Genomic DNA, 17,994 nt, shown 5'->3' with positions numbered 1-17,994 from the left:
TGCACAAACAACGGTTCTATATTGTACGCTTATGCGATTGAATCGACTGGCGTCCATCTTGTGTGTGAATCCGCGTTCTCAGTACGATAAGAGCGCGACAGAAGATAACTGATCAGGATATGCAGAATAAGGGATTTACATTCAAACAAAACTGGGCCTTCATTTTTATTGATGAGCAGTTTTTTTCATTTTTTTCTCTTTAGGATTTTAACAATAATGGGAAATCATGTATGGGATAGTGAGAAGGAAGAAAAAAAAAGAGATTGAATCCATGATGGGGAAGTAGAAGAAAAAAAAACAGGATTTTTTCTTTAAACCTTGGTGCTGAGCTTGACAATAGCTTCTTCGATGCGGGTACCGTATTCACGGTCAGCACGCTTGAAGTGAGAGATCTGGAGATCACGGATGCTCTTCTTGGCAGCCTTGAGGTGACCGGCAATGTTGTTGACCAAGTCAGTCTTCTCCTGAGGAGACAAGAGACGGTACAAGTCACCAGCTTGGACAAAGTCGTCATCAGTCAACTCGTAGGTGAAGCGGCCAGTGAAACCAGCAACTTCTTCGGCAGTGTAGGTGCTGCCAATGATGTTGGTCTGGTAAGGACCACCAGCAGTATTGGGTTCGTAGTTGGGAAGAGAACCACCGTTGCCATCAACGGCCATGAAACCATCACGTTGGTGGTTAGCAACACGGCTGTGGGGCTTGTTGATGGGGATCTGGGCGTAGTTCACACCGAGACGGTGACGGTGGGTGTCGGGGTAAGAGAAGAGACGACCCTGCAACATGCGATCGGGGGAAACATCGACACCGGGAACGATGTGAGAGGGAGAGAAAGCAGCCTGCTCAGTTTCAGCAAAGTAGTTCTCGGGGTTGCGGTTGAGAACCATACGACCAACAGGTTGGAGAGGATAATCCTATGAAAAAAAAATTGTATCGCCATGTGAATATCGATTGAAAAAAAAATCTTTACCCCACTCTTTCCTAAAATAGACAATTTACCTTGTGAGACCAGATCTTGGTGACATCGAAGGGGTTGAAGCGGTACTTCTTGGCATCCTCGGGTTCCATGACCTGGACGTAGACGGACCACGAAGGGAAGTCACCCTTTTCAATGGCGTTGAAGAGATCGCGGGTAGCGTAATCGGCATCCTGACCGGCGATCTTGCAAGCTTCTTCGGCGGACAAGTTCTTGATACCCTGATCGGTCTTGAAGTGCCACTTGACGTACTTGAAGTTGCCCTGAGCATCGACCAACTTCAAGGTGTGGGAAGAGTAACCGTTCATGAAACGGTAACCATCGGGAGTACCACGGTTGGAGAAGAGGATGGAAACCTGGTGGATGGATTCAGGGACCTGGGAAAGGAAATCCCAGAACATATCGGCATCAGGGCAGTTGGTCTGAGGGTTTCTCTTCTGGGTGTGGATGAAGTCGGGGAACTTGGAAGGATCACGGATGAAGAAAACGGGAGTGTTGTTACCAACCATATCCCAGTTACCCTCTTCGGTGTAGAACTTGACAGCGAAACCACGGGGATCACGGGCAGTGTCAGCGCTACCCTTCTCACCACCGACGGTGGAGAAACGAGTGAAGACGGGAGTACGCTTGCCAACATGGCTCAAGAACTTGGCCTTGGAAAGGTGAGTGATGTCATGAGTGACCTCTAAACATATCCAATAAAATATTAGTCATACTAAATCCGTCATACCCGCTCATCCCATCAGTTGAGTTTATTTCTCTTGCTCTCTTTTAAAAAGACCCAACCAATTACTAGGAAAGGAAAAATGTAATACTTACCAAAGTAACCGTGGGCACCAGCACCCTTGGCGTGGACAACACGTTCAGGAATACGCTCGCGATCAAAGTGAGCTATTGAAAGTCAACGACAACAACAAGTTAATAAATCATAAGTCGAATGCAATTGATGCGAGATGAAACTTACCAAGCTTGTCAATCAAGTGGAAATCTTGAAGGAGACTAAATAGGAACAATAAAGAATATAAGATTAATTTTTCTTGCTGGGGAAAATAAAAGACAAATTTTTGATTCTCCAAACCATGAGAAAAAAAAAATAGAAAGGTAAAAGAAGCTTACACAGGACCCCAGGGACCGGCCGTCTGGGAAGTTTGGTTGTTCTCAACAGGGTTGCCGTTGGAGGTAGTCAAGACGTTTTGAGACATGTTGTTTTTTTCTCAGTGCAGGGGAAAAAAAAAAAAGAAGAAAGGGGGGGTTTGCGGCAAAGAAGGATGAGTTTAGCGGAAGAACCGGGGCGAATATAGCTCATATAGCCCTTTTTATATTATTTTTTTTTATCCGATGTGAAAAAACACTGGCCAGATCATTGCGGGGTTCAGAACATGGAACGCCAATCACGATCAAAATATACTCGCCTAAAATTTTCATCGTGCGAACAGCACGTACAACTTGGAGTGACCGGACTTTGTCAGCATTCCGACCTAGCTATTTCATTGGCCGTTCATGAAGCCATCTCTGGAAAAAATATGCTTTTGGCTGATTTGTCTTTTCGCATGGCCCAATTAGCAAAAGAGGCCACGCTACATATACGGTTTCGTTTCGTTCGATAACCTTCCACAGCATATAATAGGTCGTGACGAACCTTCCCTTTCTTTGTTTAGATCAGTGCCTGCCCATTCATAAACTCAATGTCATGACAACTCCAGATCTTTCCAATAGCTCGTTCTCAAAAATGTTGTCTAAAAAAATGGCTTTCAACACACGCTAGTGCCTGCAGGAACACCCCTATCCAACCACTTTATATACGAAAGAGTCGATCATTACAATATAAAATCCAAAACACTGCAAGACGCTACATCATGAAATCCCCATTTCGTCATCCTCCACATTTCTCCATTTCATTAGAGTGTGTTCCGTGGATGAAAGATTTATTTCCAGTGAAACATGAATGCGGAGGCGTCAAGAAAAAAAAATGGACCTTCAACGACAACCCAACCTTACAAAAGAGCGTAACGTCCGAATCTTAACCTTTTTGACTTTAGGTTTACAGCCTCTATGGCTGACAATTTTAGAGAAAGGAGATAAAAAATGACATGATATTTTATGTGGAGCCACGACCACTTCGGACCATGTTGACTCTATTCGAGCTTTTTTTTGACGGGCAATGAAATAAGAAAAAAATTATTAATCCAGTGAAACCCACCATCCGTCCATTCTGTCATCATCGTTCATGATGGCATTTGGTGGTTTATTTCTTTTTGTTATCCATGTACTTGGCGGTCCTATTATGAGCTCTGTCAAAGTACCGTATCACGCCAGCAGCGAGAATACGTGGGTTACACACAATACCCTATTTTCTGCGAGGATTGTCGATAAGAAGCCAAAATAAGTAAGTTGAGATGCAACGGATTGTCCGACGCGGTTATTCTCGTTAGATTACCATATCGGGTCTACCCCGCACAAATATCCAATGGGTGGCCGGGGGACGCATTCGGATCTTTTGTTTCCCCACCTTTCTGCAACCTTTGGATCCTTTAAATTTATCGCCCTCTTTGTCTTTTTTGAATCTCTTACTTCTTTGTATAAGGATTTGTGGAACTATCAAAAAAGAATGGATTGCTAGGATACCACCTTGGAGCAGGAATAAACAAATCACTTCAAAATGCTGGTGCTGGTCAACGACATCGTGCGTAAAAACGGAAGTCTCACTTTATCTGCTAGAGAAAGTTTATTTCTCAAGCTAGCTAATCTGCTGCCTATTGCATGACAGAGGAAAAATTCCTGAATTCCGGGATCAATCTTCGATTTCATATAAGCTCTTGCAGTCAGGGTGCAAGTTTTATGGGCGTTCCTTCCGATCTCGAAGCGCAGTAAGCCACGCCGCAGTCGCGTTTGGCCGCCGTTTTGGATCTTCTTCTAAGTCCCCAAGCTGATCGGGCCAAGTCCCCTAATCACGAAATCGCAAGATGACGTGTCGCATTTAGCTTCCACGCTGAGAAGCCCCATTGTCATGTTGGAAAGCTTGGAAGAAGTCATGGCTTGCCACCGATTAGGATACGACTATTCTTGTCTCGACTTCCTTTTTTTTAATGCATTTATGGGTTTAGTAAAAACACACCTAAAAAAAACGGGACAGTGGCAAGTGGGAATTCAGATCAAAGCTGCCAAACTTTGGCTACGTTTCTCATTTTATTCGGATGCCAGTGATTGTCACGGCTTATAAGTGTGTCGTTGTTGTGGATGCGGTTGCTTGACAGAGTAAATAAATACGATCTCTATCGGTCAACATATAAGACGACGCTACAAGTAGTTACGCAACCGCCATAACAAAAGGGTTTTCCGTACCAACCTTGCGGAAAGTTTGTTTGACGGGTGTTCATCTTTCATTAACACGACAACCACGAACCAAACAACCTTGAATTTTTCTTGCTGCCGTTTTGATTTGGTCTTAACTGTTAAGCAAGGCGCGTCTCTCGAGAGGATGACAATCCTCAAGCGACCTGCATCTGACAATTCTTTTCGACGCCATCTCAGACACTGTCTGAGAGCTAACTTTTTATCCAGCAACGGTTGCTCTCGCCTTCATTTCGTTGTCTAGGCTTTTTTCAAACCTGAGGCTTTATCTTCGGAACACAATCGTTGTGCTCTAAAAACACCAACAACGATGAGGATAACTACCAAAGTTTCAGCGAGTATTCTGTTGATCTAATGCCGCTAACCCAATACCTCATTGCACGTCACAATTGCGGGTTCATCAATTTGACAATTCTGACGCCAAAAGCGGCCTCCCTCAGCTGGAACGAAACAGCACTAGACCATCTTGACGTTAACTGAGCCAAGGGTTGTGGGTGGCCAGTTGAAAGCGAGCTGCGGCAGGCAGAATACATAAATAAGAGGGGCAGTTTTTGGGCAAGAGGAATCATTGAACGTATTTATTTGAATAGAGGACTCATGTACAAAAGAGGGTCTATCCTGTTGTATCTCTTCTAAGCAAAGTGTTTTTCATTTATCTTTTTCTTTTTATATGAAAATGGCGTAGTTCGTCCACAGGACATTAAGCCCACTTTTTATTTTATTATTCAACCCACAAAGGGCTGAGAAAAAGAATAATAAAGGCAAAAGCCTTTTTTTTTCATTTACCTTTGTTGCTATTAAAAAGCAAACCCACCGACGTACCTTCCACAATGACCGCGCTGATGACTAGTCAGGCGCCCAAAGGGAAGAGCCGACGGGAACGAAAACAATCTTCTTCAGAGGATGGCCAATCCTATCATTAGAAGATGGTTTTCGGATTTTTCGCCATACCCCGAATGCTTTACCAAAAACCGGAGCGTTCATCATTACCAGTAACCACCAGCCTAGCAGCCCCTGATTCCGAACTGGCGCACAAAAGAAAAAGAAGAGATGAAAAAAAACGCCCTCTTTTTATATCTTTTTCAAAAATGTTCGAGGACCTTCGATTGTGACCTTGCTTTATGGCCGCGAATACATCTCATTGGCTCGATTCTCGCAACAAAACTCGCGAACTTCAGCGCCTCGCACTTTTTTCGCGTAAGCATGCAAAGAGGAACTGCGCCATGTCACTCAAGCTGATAACAGCAACCAATGTACACTATAATCACTTTACGACGTGCAATATGGTCTATAGTTGATTGCTGATACGACATGCTTCAGGCTTTACACATTCTCTTCTCTTGTTTTATGTTAGGAAGTTACCCTACCTTTTGCCCTTCCCCTTAGTATCAGTTTTATTTTTGAAACCGTGTATTCAATATTGCTGTGACAATAAAAGCTCATCTATTACTCCACACAACCAAGGGTATCAGGTTCAGTGCACCATGTCGCAATGGCGACAGGAAAGAGAGAACACAATGACCAAGGCCGATGCGAACGCATGTGAGCATGTCTGCAAAAAGAATATTCTTGAGGCTACGTCAAAATTGACCTTATACATGTGTAAACAATTGAAACAGGTACCAAGGCGAACAGAGCCTGTAGTTTGACATCTCCATTTGCGATGGACTACATTTTCGCATAAACTGATCGATTTGCAGGACCAGTGTTATCTCCTATTGAAAATTAAAAGTTCTTCTTCTCCGCTTCCCTCCATGATAAAGGGTTGGAACCATTTGTGATCGATAATGCCATTTTGTGCGTTTGATTCAATGAATCTTAGCAAAACATGAAGCCAACGCTCGATGTTGGAAACATTTTGTGGAATTTTCAGATCATCATTTTGATTATACGTTGTATGCTAAAAATAAATTCGATTCAAGCATCGCCTCTTCTGTACTTCCTGGGATGATTCCAAAAAGGTCGGTGATTGTATGATTGCCTATACATCAATCCCAACAGTTATCATAACCGGATGTTCTTCTGTTTAAAATCTATCATTTCTCACATTTAGATATCCTTCTTTCTCTAACGAAAATCCTTCTTCAAAACGGTAATTACGTACTTGGAATACAGAGAACTATCATTGTTCACCCATGATAAATCTTTTTTTTTTGGATCAGTTGGTTATAAAGCTACAGATTTTTGCGCATTGCTTACACGTAGTATTGTTCAATAAACTATCAGGTGAATAAGTGGTTACATCGAGTTGCCGTATTTCTGCGTGTACGTGCTTGGCATGATATTTGTCGTCGATTGGGAAGCCAAAATAGGCAGTAATGCGTCCCGCAGAATGATTGTTCGATGCAATTATTTTGTTGAAATTACCATTTACGATTTCCCCCGCCCAAACGTCCAATGGATGGGCCAGGTTGTGCCCCGCCTTTCTGCAACCTTTGGATTCCCCCCTGAAGCGTCTTTCGCTGTCTGATCTTTTCTTCCATTCCTTTCTTTTTCTTCTAATATCTTATTCTACCTGCGTAAGGGCTTTTTGGTGGATGATGAACGGATAACGGAAATTTTGGTACAATTCCCCTTGTTCCATTTTTCCATGTTTGAATGCACTCACCCTTTTGAAAAATAATCATGGAATAGGGTCAAGATCATCCAAGTGTTGAGATTTTTTTTTTTTTTTTTTCGTTTGCTCGTGATTCAATTTCGCATTCCGCCCATACTGAATCATGCTTTTGTGATGGCGCTGGCTTCCCTTGTCTTTTCGCTTTTTTTTTTCCCTGTTCCTCTGTAGTGCTCTGTGCTGCTCTCTTGCTTCTTTTTTATTTCTATTATCCGGTGTCTACTTTGATCTTGGATAGATGCCATTGGAACCATTGGGTCTGATTGTGCAAGTGTCCGTATTCCGTGCATTCGTCCTTGTTCCTGTCCATGAATCCATTCTTTCCCGATGAACCCGTTGCCGCCATTTCTGTATCCTTGGAAACGTCGCAGCAACATTCATCTGCCACCCCATCGCCAAACACTATTCATATTTCCAGATCGATTCACTCGTATCATCCTTCCAAGGGCGAAGGATCAGAAGAAGCGGCAAAGAGAGTATCATGCAATTTTCGGGCGGGCGATGTCCGATATTTAGATAAACCATCCAGTACCCAATGGTATTTGGAGCAATACCTGGACTCTTTATGTGACAAACAACAGATGGTAATTTGTCTGCAAGGACTACGTTTTTGGAGGGAGAATTGGAAATACAACCATGGAATTAAATCCCCATATTTTTTACCAGCAGGGGCGTTTTCCGAACCATCCCAGTCGATTAGCGCGCAAACGATCGGTGACAGGTGAACCCTTTCATTCAGCATACCATAAACGAGCTCGGCGACTGCAACCCGACCTGTCGATTCCCTTGTCTTTTCCCTCCACCTCTCCCCTTCTTATTTCTAGTTCTGCACCCCACCTTACCGGTTCTCCTTCTTCATCGCAATCCTTGACAGCTACCCATGACCGTGCCTGCTTTCCATCGCCATCACCTACACCGACGTTTTGTCGTCGTCCTCATGACACCACAGAAACCTATTTTCCCTCCTCCGATCGTCATCCGCTGACTCGTCCTTGTTCCCTTTGGCTGGGTGCCACCGATCCACCTTCAATGTCTCGTCAACTGTGCAGTCTACCGAATTTGATTTATGCCTATGATAGACTGTCCGCCAATATGAAATCACATCTTTTATTCCAACTCCTGAAAAGATCATCTTCAGATACCCTGCAGTTTGTCGATTCTGTGGTCGCGCCTATATTCAAGCGTGATCTTTTGACCTTTTTACCGCGTGAATTGGCGTTGCAAATTTTAAGCTATCTTGATGTCCGCTCCCTGTGTCGAGCCGCGTCGGTGAGCAAGCAGTGGCGTGCCATTGTTGACTCGGATGATTCTACTTGGCGCCGGTTACTTGAGCGGGACGGTTTTCAACCGAGCTGGGGCTCCTGGCCACATGGTAAGCAGGAGCCACGGTATGATGACACCATGGGAGAAATGGGATCACTATCATCACCACCACCGCCCACCCACAAGAAAAAGGAGAAATCAAGGGATAATACTTTCTCGCATCCCTATAAAGAGTCCTATCGTCGGCAGTATATCCTTCGACAAAATTGGCGCCACGGACGGGCCGCTCGGATCAGTTTTCCCGGCCATCTTCAACATGTGGTGACTTGCCTGCAGTTTGATGATGACAAGATCGTTTCCGGGGCCGACGACGAGCAAATCAACATTTACAATACGAAAACCGGCCAAAAACTGCGCTCACTGCGTGGACACGAAGGCGGCGTGTGGGCGTTGCAATATGTGGACAACATTCTTGTGAGTGGATCAACGGATCGCACGGTTCGCGTGTGGGACATTGAACGAGGTGTATGCACGCATATCTTTCGCGGTCACACCTCCACGGTGCGATGCTTACAAATCGTGGTTCCGACGATGGTCAATGGCCGTCTGGAGCCCAAAGAGCCACTCATTATCACGGGATCGCGAGACGCTACGCTACGTATTTGGCGATTACCCGATCCGCGCAAGGATGAACCTTACAATGGAATCGGAGTGAACCCGTGGCACATGCACACCTTGGTCGGTCACTCGCATTCCGTACGTGCCATTGCGGTGCATGGCTATACATTGGTCAGTGGCAGCTATGACAACACGGTCGCTATATGGAATATAGAAACAGGGCAACTCGTGCACCGTATGGAAGGCCATACGCAAAAAGTGTACACAGTGATGATTGATACCAGGCGACAACGATGTATGAGCGGGAGCATGGACAGCACCGTACGCGTCTGGGACTTGATCACGGGTCAATGCTTGCAAGTGCTTATAGGACATTCCATTTTGGTGGGATTGCTTGGATTGACGGATCAATATATTGTATCGGCTGCGGCGGATACCACATTGCGTGTGTGGTCGGCCGAAACAGGGGCTTGCCAACAAGTGCTCACGGGCCATCGAGGCGCTATTACTTGTTTCCAGCACGACAATGAAAAGGTGATTTCAGGGTCGGAAGGCGCATTAAAAATGTGGGATATCAAGACCGGAGAACCGTTGAAAGATCTTATTACGGACGTCACGGGTATTTGGCGTGTCGCTTTTGATCATCGTCGTTGTGTGGCTGCGGTTCATCGGTAAGCCCATATGAAAAGTGAAGAAGCTTACATTATTTGCTCATATTTTTATTTCTTGGCAGCGATAACGTTACTTCATTTGAAGTACTGGATTTTGGTGTGTATGGTTTGACTTGATAGCTATTAGTCATGTAAAAAAATTGGCAGAATTTCATTGTCGCTTAAACCTTAGAAATGAACAATTCTCTTTTATGAAAGGGCAGTTGAATTTCGAGGCGGGACGGGATTATTTTGGGGCTGGGTTAGTTTTCTTTGGGTCTTCTTTCACTTGAAGTGTGCAACAAACTTGGTTTAATGGAACACAGACAATGGCCGTTGGAATTACACATTACCACTGTGGATTATAAACGAAAAGACCCAGTTTTCTGGATCGAAGCGATTGTAATGTACTCCCTTTGGTATATGCACAAAAAGAAAGAGAAGCACTGACTGGTTGTGCTAGACAACCCTCACCAAGTATAAAGCAAAACAACGTCGATTCCCTCGGTATTATACCGAATTACAAAAGCTGCATCAGCACCTCATAGCCACTCTCGAGGATACCTTTATACCCGCCTTGCCATCGTGTCCTGTGGCTCGTTATGATAAGGAAGGCCAACTGCTCGATCGGTGCTGGTGGTTCAATGTCGACTTTGCAGGCCAGCCGACGAACAGACGAGATACGGTACCGTTGGATATGAAAATCCAACGCTGGTTGGATCGCATAGCCCGACATGAGCACAGTCAGCAAAGCGAAGGGTTGCGAGAATTTGTGGAAAGCGAAGTCGGGGTAGGTAAGCTGTAGTTGAAGCTGAGCTCTCCCCCGAGTCCGCTCATGATGAAATACGATCTGAGCATAGCACCCACAAAATGGAATAACTTGACTTGATTCTCCTCTTTTTTTTTTCCCTAGTTCCGCCCTCATTTGAAAAGAGAGCGTAAACTTCGTGTAAAGAGCTTGGCGACGGCCTCGGAACATGATATGGAACCGAGTTTTACACCGTGGTACACGCATCTTGAAGAAACCCACCGTCATCTGACCCAACTACAACTGCAAATGGAACGTCTAGATAAAGGATTTAAAGGTAAGCAAAGATACATTGCACTCGTACGAGCAAGAAGGTAAATGGATGGGTTTTGTTCATACTGCTATTGCTGATGGGTAGACGTGGCACGAGCGTATGTCGATTTTACTTCGGACCTGGTACCGTATGGCAGTATGGAACGCAATCCGGAATTGTTCATGTATGCAACCCCGATGATCATGAAGCCACGCAAGTTTTCTTGACTGTAACTGGCAAAAAAAAAAAAAAAAAAAATTACTATGTAGAACCTACAAGGATTTGGCCAAGGGGTGTCAGTTACTGTCTCACATTGAACAATGGCAAGGCATCGCTGCCACAGAGACTTTAGGAGATGAGATCAGTTATCAAATAGCCAACAATGAAGCTGCACAGGTACGTTGACATTCTACGGTTCCCGGAGAGTGTATGCTTATGCTGTTGACCTGTGATGGTTTCTAGGGATCCATGAGAAGACGGCTCCATGCTCTGTCGGATTATATGAGTAGTCGAAAGCAAACCGAGCACTGTCTAAGAATTGTGGAGCGACTGAAATCTTCGGTGAACATTGATAAAAGACAAGCGAATGACGCTATTGCGGATCTAGAGATGGTAAGTTAAAGCATGTAGTCATGGAGAGAAGTAAGCAGAGACGGACCAAATAACTTAAAAAATTACTACAATTGTAGGCACGAAGGATAGAACGTGATACGGAACAACGCTACGAACGGATTAACCGTGGTCTGCAGGAAGATCTGGAAAATGAATATAGGCCGAGTGTGTCCCAAGATATGTTGGCGGCAGTGAAGGATTATGCAAGGAGTCAGTTGTACCTGGAAAAGCAAAAGTTGGCTATTTGGCAGGATATAGCGAGGAAACGAAATTAAAACATATACGAGAAGCGAGGTGGACTAAGGATGATGGGAATTGCGCGGACTTTTTTAGGGTTCTCATCAGGGGAAACCTAAAATTGGAAAGGCTCTCTTTTTTTTTTTTTGAACAATCGACCTCCCCGTTCCGGACGAACAATCATTCACTTTTTGCGGGTGGTGCTTTTCTCTTTACCTCTTTCTCTCCAACGTTTTTTCTTTTTTTTTTTTGTATTTTTGACGTTTTTTTTTTGAATGTCTGTTTTGTTGTCCTGGATCTAATATATACGCTACGACCATTCTTTAACATGCTGCCAAAGACGACATTAAGAAAAAAGCGCAACTTCAAAAATTTGAAGTTAGGAGAATCGCCCGTCATTACAAGCAGAGCACCGCCACCGCCATCGTCATCATCCACCCAGGATTACGGTCAATTGTGCGACACTTTGCGTGATTTGGAGATCGGTGTGGAATTGCGGCTGGATCTGCGTCCGGAAGACCTTCAACCTCTTGACGAATTGGGCCGGGGCAACGGCGGGACCGTTTCCAAAGTCTTGCATATTCGCACCAACACAGTCATGGCACGAAAGGTGGTGTACCTGGCATTTTTTTTTTCATTAAACGACGCGAGCTGCTTTGTGCAGGAAAAGTGTCCAGACGACTGATACCCAGCACGTCGTTTTTTCTAGATTATCCATGTCCAAGCGAATATGACAGTCCGAAAACAGATCATGCGAGAATTACAATTTATGCACGATTGCAACTCGAAGCACATTGTCAGTTTTTATGGCGCATTTATCAATGGCAGCACCATCTCCATTTGTATGGAATACATGGAAATTGGGTACATCATCAAATTCTTCTTCATCATCCGCATACCAAGTACCTGTGCGTTGACTCCGTTTTTCTATCAACAGATCCTTAGATACCATTTATAAAAAATACGGCCCCATTTCAATGCCGGTTCTGAAAAAGATCGCCTATGCGGTAACTACTCCACATATCGACATGCCATGGCGACTGAAGTACTGTTCACTCATTTATTTTTTGTTTGCATTTCCGTTAGATCGTCGACGGATTAATCTATTTATACGATAACCACCGTATTATCCATCGTGGTACGTCCCAAAATTCATGGTGAATTACCAGACAAACAGTCGCCAGAGAATTAATTACCCTTGTATACTAGATCTCAAACCATCCAACGTACTTGTCAATTCCTTGGGTCAGATCAAACTATGCGATTTCGGTGTATCAGGTCAATTGATCAATTCCGTGGCAGATACCTTTGTCGGCACAAGTTCATATATGAGTGTAAGCATTCTAAACCTTTTATCCGTTTATTTAATGCTTATTCGCTGCTTCATTTCGTTGTTAGCCTGAGCGTATCATGGGCTCGCCATACAGTGTAAAATCCGATGTATGGTCACTAGGCATCACACTGATGGAACTGGCCCTCGGTCGATTCCCATTTCCACCCGACAGTACGCCTCTCTCTATCTTTGAACTGCTGCAACATATCGTTCACGAACCTGTCCCATCATTTCCGCCCCACACATATCCTGAAGACCTCGTTCACTTTGTCAATCAGTGGTAGGGACAATGACTGCCTATCCTGTCTACTCATAGGTTAATGTATCCATGTTCACAGCTTGATCAAGGACGTCAAATTACGAGCCACGCCCAGTGATCTCATGGTACGTATGCAAAGAAAAGAAAAGAAAGAGAGAAACGAATTAAAAAAAAAAAGACATTGACTCGCTGTCCAAAGAAACACTATTATTTAGTTTCTTCTCTCTACGAAAAGGTGGATTTGGAAAGATGGGTCCATCAACTGTCCGCCACATCCAAAACTTGAACGTAAGCCGCATCATGATACGACTGGTCCCATAAAATTTTCATAGTTTCTTTTTTTTTGCCATCAGTGACCCTTTTGTTTTTATTATCATCAATATTTTTGGATATCTGCATTGCATGGTTAGTTGCGGGCCATGTAGCCGATTATCGGAATCCACCTTGAAGCAACGTTTGCAACGGGTTCTTTTCCATCGAAGAAGGCGTCTGTTGCACCGCAGGTCCCTTGGAAGGCTTGCTCGAATGTCCTTGCAAAAGTGTCAATAAAGAATTTCTTCTCACAAGATCATTCTGTGTGGCGCCCTCTTCTCCGGATGGGTTGGAGTCTACTGGAGTCGCTGAAGATGAATAGGCGGAGGGACCCATTCCACTCAGCATGGCCGACGGTGCACCCGGTCGGCTGTTGCCAGACAACGACCGACTCATAGAGACCGGATGTTGTGGTTGATCGGACGGTGGTACAGGTGACGCATAGCCTTGATAGGAGGATGACATGGGTGAATCGAACAACGCCGACACGGGGGATCTTGAACCGTGTCTTGAGGCAGTCTCGGGAGCACGAAGGGTCTCTGGAGTGGATGATTGTCCGCTAGGTAAAGAAGAGCGCGGCGCGAGTGGGGTAACGATGGTAGTCTCTTGACGTTGCGGTGGTGATGATGATGAGGAAGAGGGTGATACACCAAACAAGCTCAAAATTCCAGGATGAGTAACTGGGTGAGATGGTGCCACATTGGATGTGGGAGCCATAGATTCCGTTTGTGGCGCCATTTCCATAGATGAAGGAGGGGGAGGAGCAGATGCTGGTACAGGAGAGGAACTGAACAAGGCCAAGACCGCAGGATGTACGCCCGAATGCGATGTTACATTGGGTGGAGCCAACGATTCGGGCTGCGGCATCGGTTGCACAGATAAAGGTGGAGTCGGTGCTGAGGGTGGATGAATTTCAGGCGCTTGTGCACGAGGTGGCTGCGGTGATGCTGAGCCGAACAACGCTGCTACGGCGGGATTGATCGCGCGTTGTGGGTAATTGCCTGGGCCCGTGGACGTTGCTGGATCTTGGAGGGGAGGAGGCTGCGCGGTCGAAACGTCCCGATGTGGAGCGCCTTCAAGTGATTCATTGATGCCGAGTAATGATTTGAGAGCATTGGAAGATTCCTGAGGTTGCGTTGGCTTTGTAGATAAAGAAGCATGCGTTGATACCGGGGTTGGAGTCTCGTTTCCTTCGTCGGATGTCTGATTCTGATCTTTGCCGTTTTTCTGATGGTTGTTGTTATTCTTACTACGTCGTATCGCCTTCTTACGTTGTTGCACAAAATGTTTTAATTTGCTGAGAAATGAACAACAAGTGTAAGAGGAGAGAAAAGAAATCGAGTTTTTCCAATAAAAAAAAGACTTACTTGACAAAGGGCACCACCATGTAAAATCGGAATGAGCCCAATCGAACATAATTCTGGCTTCCATTGTTCGATCCATTCGTTTTGTAAGTTGGCAAATCATCGAGTTTGAGCCATGCGATTTGCTAAAGAGAGACAAGCAAAACAGAGGTTAGAAAACCTGTGGTTGTGAATAATGTCGGCCGGCCCAGTATACTCACGCTAATCTCTTTTCTCGTACGAGGTATGAATTCTGTGTCTTCCGGTACCCCAACAATAATATACAATCGAATACGTTGCTCGCGCATGGTCAGTTCGATGTAATCGTTTTTTCGCAAACCGTCAGTGATGTCATAACCGGTCTCTTCCAATACCTAACCATGGCAATGAGTGGCCAACTCGGACATACATAACATTTTTTTTCCCGATAATTTTCTTACCTCTCGGATAGCGCAGCAATCGTATTCTTCATTCTGGTTAATTTTTCCCTTGGGGAATCCCCATCCAGATTTGGAACTCCAGCCCTTCACTAGCAGACACTTGTCCAGCGTCTCGTTGAGAATGATGGCTCCGCAAACGGGGATGCGAAAGCGATACTGCATAAAGTCGGCATATGCGCGTTCGTGCTCGTGAGCCCATTGCTGTAAAAGAGGACAATGCGTGAATAGTGTGAAAGAGTTAAGGATGAATAACAAGCAATGAATGGCATTTGGTCCATCAAAGGAACAGACACACAAGTTATTAGTAGTAACAGAGGGGAAAAAAAGGATATTCTTTGCAGAAAATGTTTTCAGTTGAAATGACGGTAGTTCTGGTTTGATTTCTCTAACAAAGTCTTCGTAAAACCAATGTGCTTGTTCTACTTGGAAGCAAATGCGTTCAACAGAGGCAAGTTCTGCTTCGGGAACGTTGACGATAAAGCGACTTTTTTTTAAAATACACACTCGAGTTAGAAATTTGCCCATTCAAACTATGGAAACCGTTCTCCATGACAAAACATGGCTCAAAAGCTTACCTTGACAGATCATCAAGAATCTCTTCAAACGTCGCGTTGGCCAATACTTGAGTACTTGTCTGCATATTATTATTTTTTCTTTTCTCTGCAAAAAGAACAGAAGGACAAGCAATTTGCTGGCAAAGTCAAAGGCGGAACTGGTTCAGTGTGACTGTCACGTTTCCAAAAGGAGGATCGGGTTGAAAAAAAGGCTCGACAGGGCAGGCAAAAGCTTGACAGCATATAAAAAAATAAAGAGAACGATTTCCCCGGTGTGTAGTGGAAAGCATGGTGCGATCTTTTTATCAGACGATGTTCAGGATCGCTCGACCGTTTTCAACACGAGGTAATTGAAATACCAAAACCCTGTAGTTCTTGGTAGAACCGTCGACTCATCCCGGCCGCTTTTAGCTGCATCTTTTCCGACGTCTCGCATCACACCGGCATTGGAAAAGAAGCTCCTTCGTATGGGAGAAAGACACGATTCTTTGCTCTCTCAACTCAGCAATAACCAACTTGGAGCTAACGAACTCACCCATGCGTCCAAAGAACTAGCGAGTCTGTCCACAAGCAAATCGCTCTTTGAACAATGGCAGCAGCAGTTGGACAATCTGAAGCAACTCCAAGATCTTTTATCCACGCAACCCGATCAAGATATGATTGATATGGCCAAAGAAGAATACGAGGAAATTACCAATGAATTGACGAATATTGAACGTGATCTATTGACGGAACTGGCTCCGAAAGATGCGGCCGATGATGCGAGTGGTATCCTGGAAATCCGAGCCGGTGCCGGGGGTGAGGAAGCGTCGCTTTTTTCGGCAGACATGGCACGTATGTATGAACGATTTGCCCAGTTGAAACGATGGAAGTGGGAAATCCTTTCATCTTCTGAAGACGCCGGTGGAAAAGGGTTCAAGGTAAATATGCATGCCGTCAACAAGATGGGCTAAAATGAGCACTCAATTAAGTAAAAATATTCGTGGAATGGTCTAGGATATCACAGTTAATATTGCTGGTAAAAATGTGTTTGGTATGCTGAAATACGAATCGGGCGTCCATCGGTACGTTGTTTTGTATTTTTAGACATAGGCATAGGACAAGCACTGACGTTTTCTCTATAGAGTGCAACGAGTGCCGGCCACTGAGACTCAAGGACGCATTCATACCTCCACTGTGACGGTAGCCATGTTACCACAACCCACAGAGGTGAGGAAGCTGATCATGAGTGGTTGAAATGCGATACTGACGGTTTATGTTTTTCTTTTTCTTCAATGCTGTGCTACCCAAAAAAGGTGGATGTGCAAATTCGCGATTCGGATCTCCGCATTGATGTGTATCGTGCGTCCGGTGCAGGAGGTCAACATGTCAACACAACAGACAGTGCTGTTCGCATTACCCATATACCCACGGGTTTGGTTGTTTCCATGCAAGATGAACGTTCTCAGCACAAGGTAATGTACAAAACAGAAAAACAGTGCATATTTGATAAATGTTTGCCTTTGTTGACGCATTTATCCGTGAAAATTTTCTTTTTGGGGGGGTTGGGTGTGCCATTAGAATAAATTAAAAGCACTCAAGGTTTTGCGAGCTAAAATTTATGAACAAGAACGAGAGAAAACGGCCTCCGCCAGACGAGATTCTCGCAACAAGCAGATTGGCACCGGTGATCGGTCTGAAAAGATTCGCACGTATAATTTTCCGCAGGTAAAAGCGATGAGTTACCAGCACAACGAAGGTTTTCGTGTATTTGTTTTGTTTACAAAGCTTTTAGAATCGCGTGACGGACCATCGCATTAACCTTACACTGCATGAACTGGAACCTGTTCTTTCTGGTGAAGGTCTTACGCGAATCATTGAACCTCTGCAAGAACATTTCCTTGCCGAAGCACTCTCAGAATAACCCAAAAAAAGGAAAAATGTGCAAGACACTCCAATGTCATCATGTTTCGGAATTGGAAAAAAGAAAGAAGAGGGTTCTTTTTGGCACGTGATAATGAATCCCATTGGATTCACCTACAAACTTGAGTTGCATTTCGATTTACAGGGCGCGCGCGCGATTTTTTTTTTTCTTTAACTCTCTTTTTTTTCCCTCTCATTCTTTTCCTTCTTTTCGATTCCAGCAAAACGTTGGTCCCATTTCCTTTTCTGCATCCACCTTGTTCACATTGACGGATATAGACATCCATTAGACGCATAAAAAAAAAATTCATCTTTGTAAAATACGTGGTTCTCTTTATTCTCTCTCACTTTCTCACTTTCTCTCTTTCTGCCTCTTTTATTTTACTGCTGTCCCAGAAAGAGACTGTATTTTTTCAAGGTCCTCTCTTGTGTATCGACAAGGAAAATCAGTTGATTTTTATTTCTTGCAGAC

At 44.4% G+C, this 17,994-nt stretch overlaps 6 protein-coding genes across 6 annotated transcripts; 4 read left to right on the top strand and 2 right to left on the bottom strand.

Moving 5' to 3' along the window:
* Positions 1 to 134: 134 nt before the first annotated feature.
* On the bottom strand, positions 135 to 2,257 carry BYT42DRAFT_533713 (catalase). The gene is made up of 5 exons (XM_051565446.1): positions 2,090 to 2,257; positions 1,938 to 1,972; positions 1,793 to 1,864; positions 997 to 1,658; positions 135 to 911 (listed from the first exon to the last, which is right to left on the bottom strand). The coding sequence occupies exons 1-5, from the start codon at positions 2,173 to 2,175 to the stop codon at positions 312 to 314; spliced, it is 1,455 nt and encodes a 484-aa protein (XP_051423264.1). The 5' UTR covers positions 2,176 to 2,257; the 3' UTR covers positions 135 to 311.
* Positions 2,258 to 7,967: 5,710 nt separating this feature from the next.
* BYT42DRAFT_497041 (WD40-repeat-containing domain protein) lies at positions 7,968 to 9,607 on the top strand (the record flags this gene model as incomplete). Its single annotated transcript, XM_051564469.1, has 2 exons — positions 7,968 to 9,490; positions 9,553 to 9,607. The coding sequence occupies 2 exons, from the start codon at positions 7,968 to 7,970 to the stop codon at positions 9,605 to 9,607; spliced, it is 1,578 nt and encodes a 525-aa protein (XP_051423263.1).
* Positions 9,608 to 9,692: 85 nt separating this feature from the next.
* On the top strand, positions 9,693 to 11,639 carry BYT42DRAFT_572241 (uncharacterized protein). The gene is made up of 7 exons (XM_051568584.1): positions 9,693 to 9,871; positions 9,933 to 10,259; positions 10,383 to 10,554; positions 10,636 to 10,714; positions 10,800 to 10,926; positions 10,993 to 11,142; positions 11,220 to 11,639. Exons 1-7 carry the CDS (start codon positions 9,785 to 9,787, stop codon positions 11,415 to 11,417), a joined length of 1,140 nt encoding a protein of 379 aa, XP_051423262.1. The 5' UTR covers positions 9,693 to 9,784; the 3' UTR covers positions 11,418 to 11,639.
* Positions 11,640 to 11,707: 68 nt separating this feature from the next.
* On the top strand, positions 11,708 to 12,996 carry BYT42DRAFT_496647 (kinase-like domain-containing protein; the record flags this gene model as incomplete). Its single annotated transcript, XM_051564434.1, has 6 exons — positions 11,708 to 11,989; positions 12,089 to 12,243; positions 12,317 to 12,386; positions 12,466 to 12,517; positions 12,589 to 12,713; positions 12,778 to 12,996. 6 exons carry the CDS (start codon positions 11,708 to 11,710, stop codon positions 12,994 to 12,996), a joined length of 903 nt encoding a protein of 300 aa, XP_051423261.1.
* Positions 12,997 to 14,646: 1,650 nt separating this feature from the next.
* Positions 14,647 to 15,706, bottom strand: BYT42DRAFT_496931 (Dcp2, box A domain-containing protein; the record flags this gene model as incomplete). Its single annotated transcript, XM_051564465.1, has 4 exons — positions 14,647 to 14,772; positions 14,848 to 15,000; positions 15,067 to 15,550; positions 15,642 to 15,706. The coding sequence occupies 4 exons, from the start codon at positions 15,704 to 15,706 to the stop codon at positions 14,647 to 14,649; spliced, it is 828 nt and encodes a 275-aa protein (XP_051423260.1).
* A 226-nt stretch (positions 15,707 to 15,932) lies between these two features.
* Positions 15,933 to 17,985, top strand: BYT42DRAFT_637572 (uncharacterized protein; the record flags this gene model as incomplete). The annotated part of the gene is made up of 6 exons (XM_051572504.1): positions 15,933 to 15,966; positions 16,032 to 16,533; positions 16,745 to 16,829; positions 16,916 to 17,074; positions 17,181 to 17,327; positions 17,395 to 17,985. The coding sequence occupies 6 exons, from the start codon at positions 15,933 to 15,935 to the stop codon at positions 17,521 to 17,523; spliced, it is 1,056 nt and encodes a 351-aa protein (XP_051423259.1). The 3' UTR covers positions 17,524 to 17,985.
* Between the last annotated feature and the right edge of the window lie 9 nt (positions 17,986 to 17,994).

This window comes from Radiomyces spectabilis (genome assembly GCF_025331425.1).
Source record: "Radiomyces spectabilis strain NRRL 2753 chromosome Unknown BYT42scaffold_7, whole genome shotgun sequence".
NCBI lineage: Eukaryota > Fungi > Mucoromycota > Mucoromycetes > Mucorales > Radiomycetaceae > Radiomyces > Radiomyces spectabilis.
This window is presented reverse-complemented; position numbering and strand designations above follow the sequence as displayed.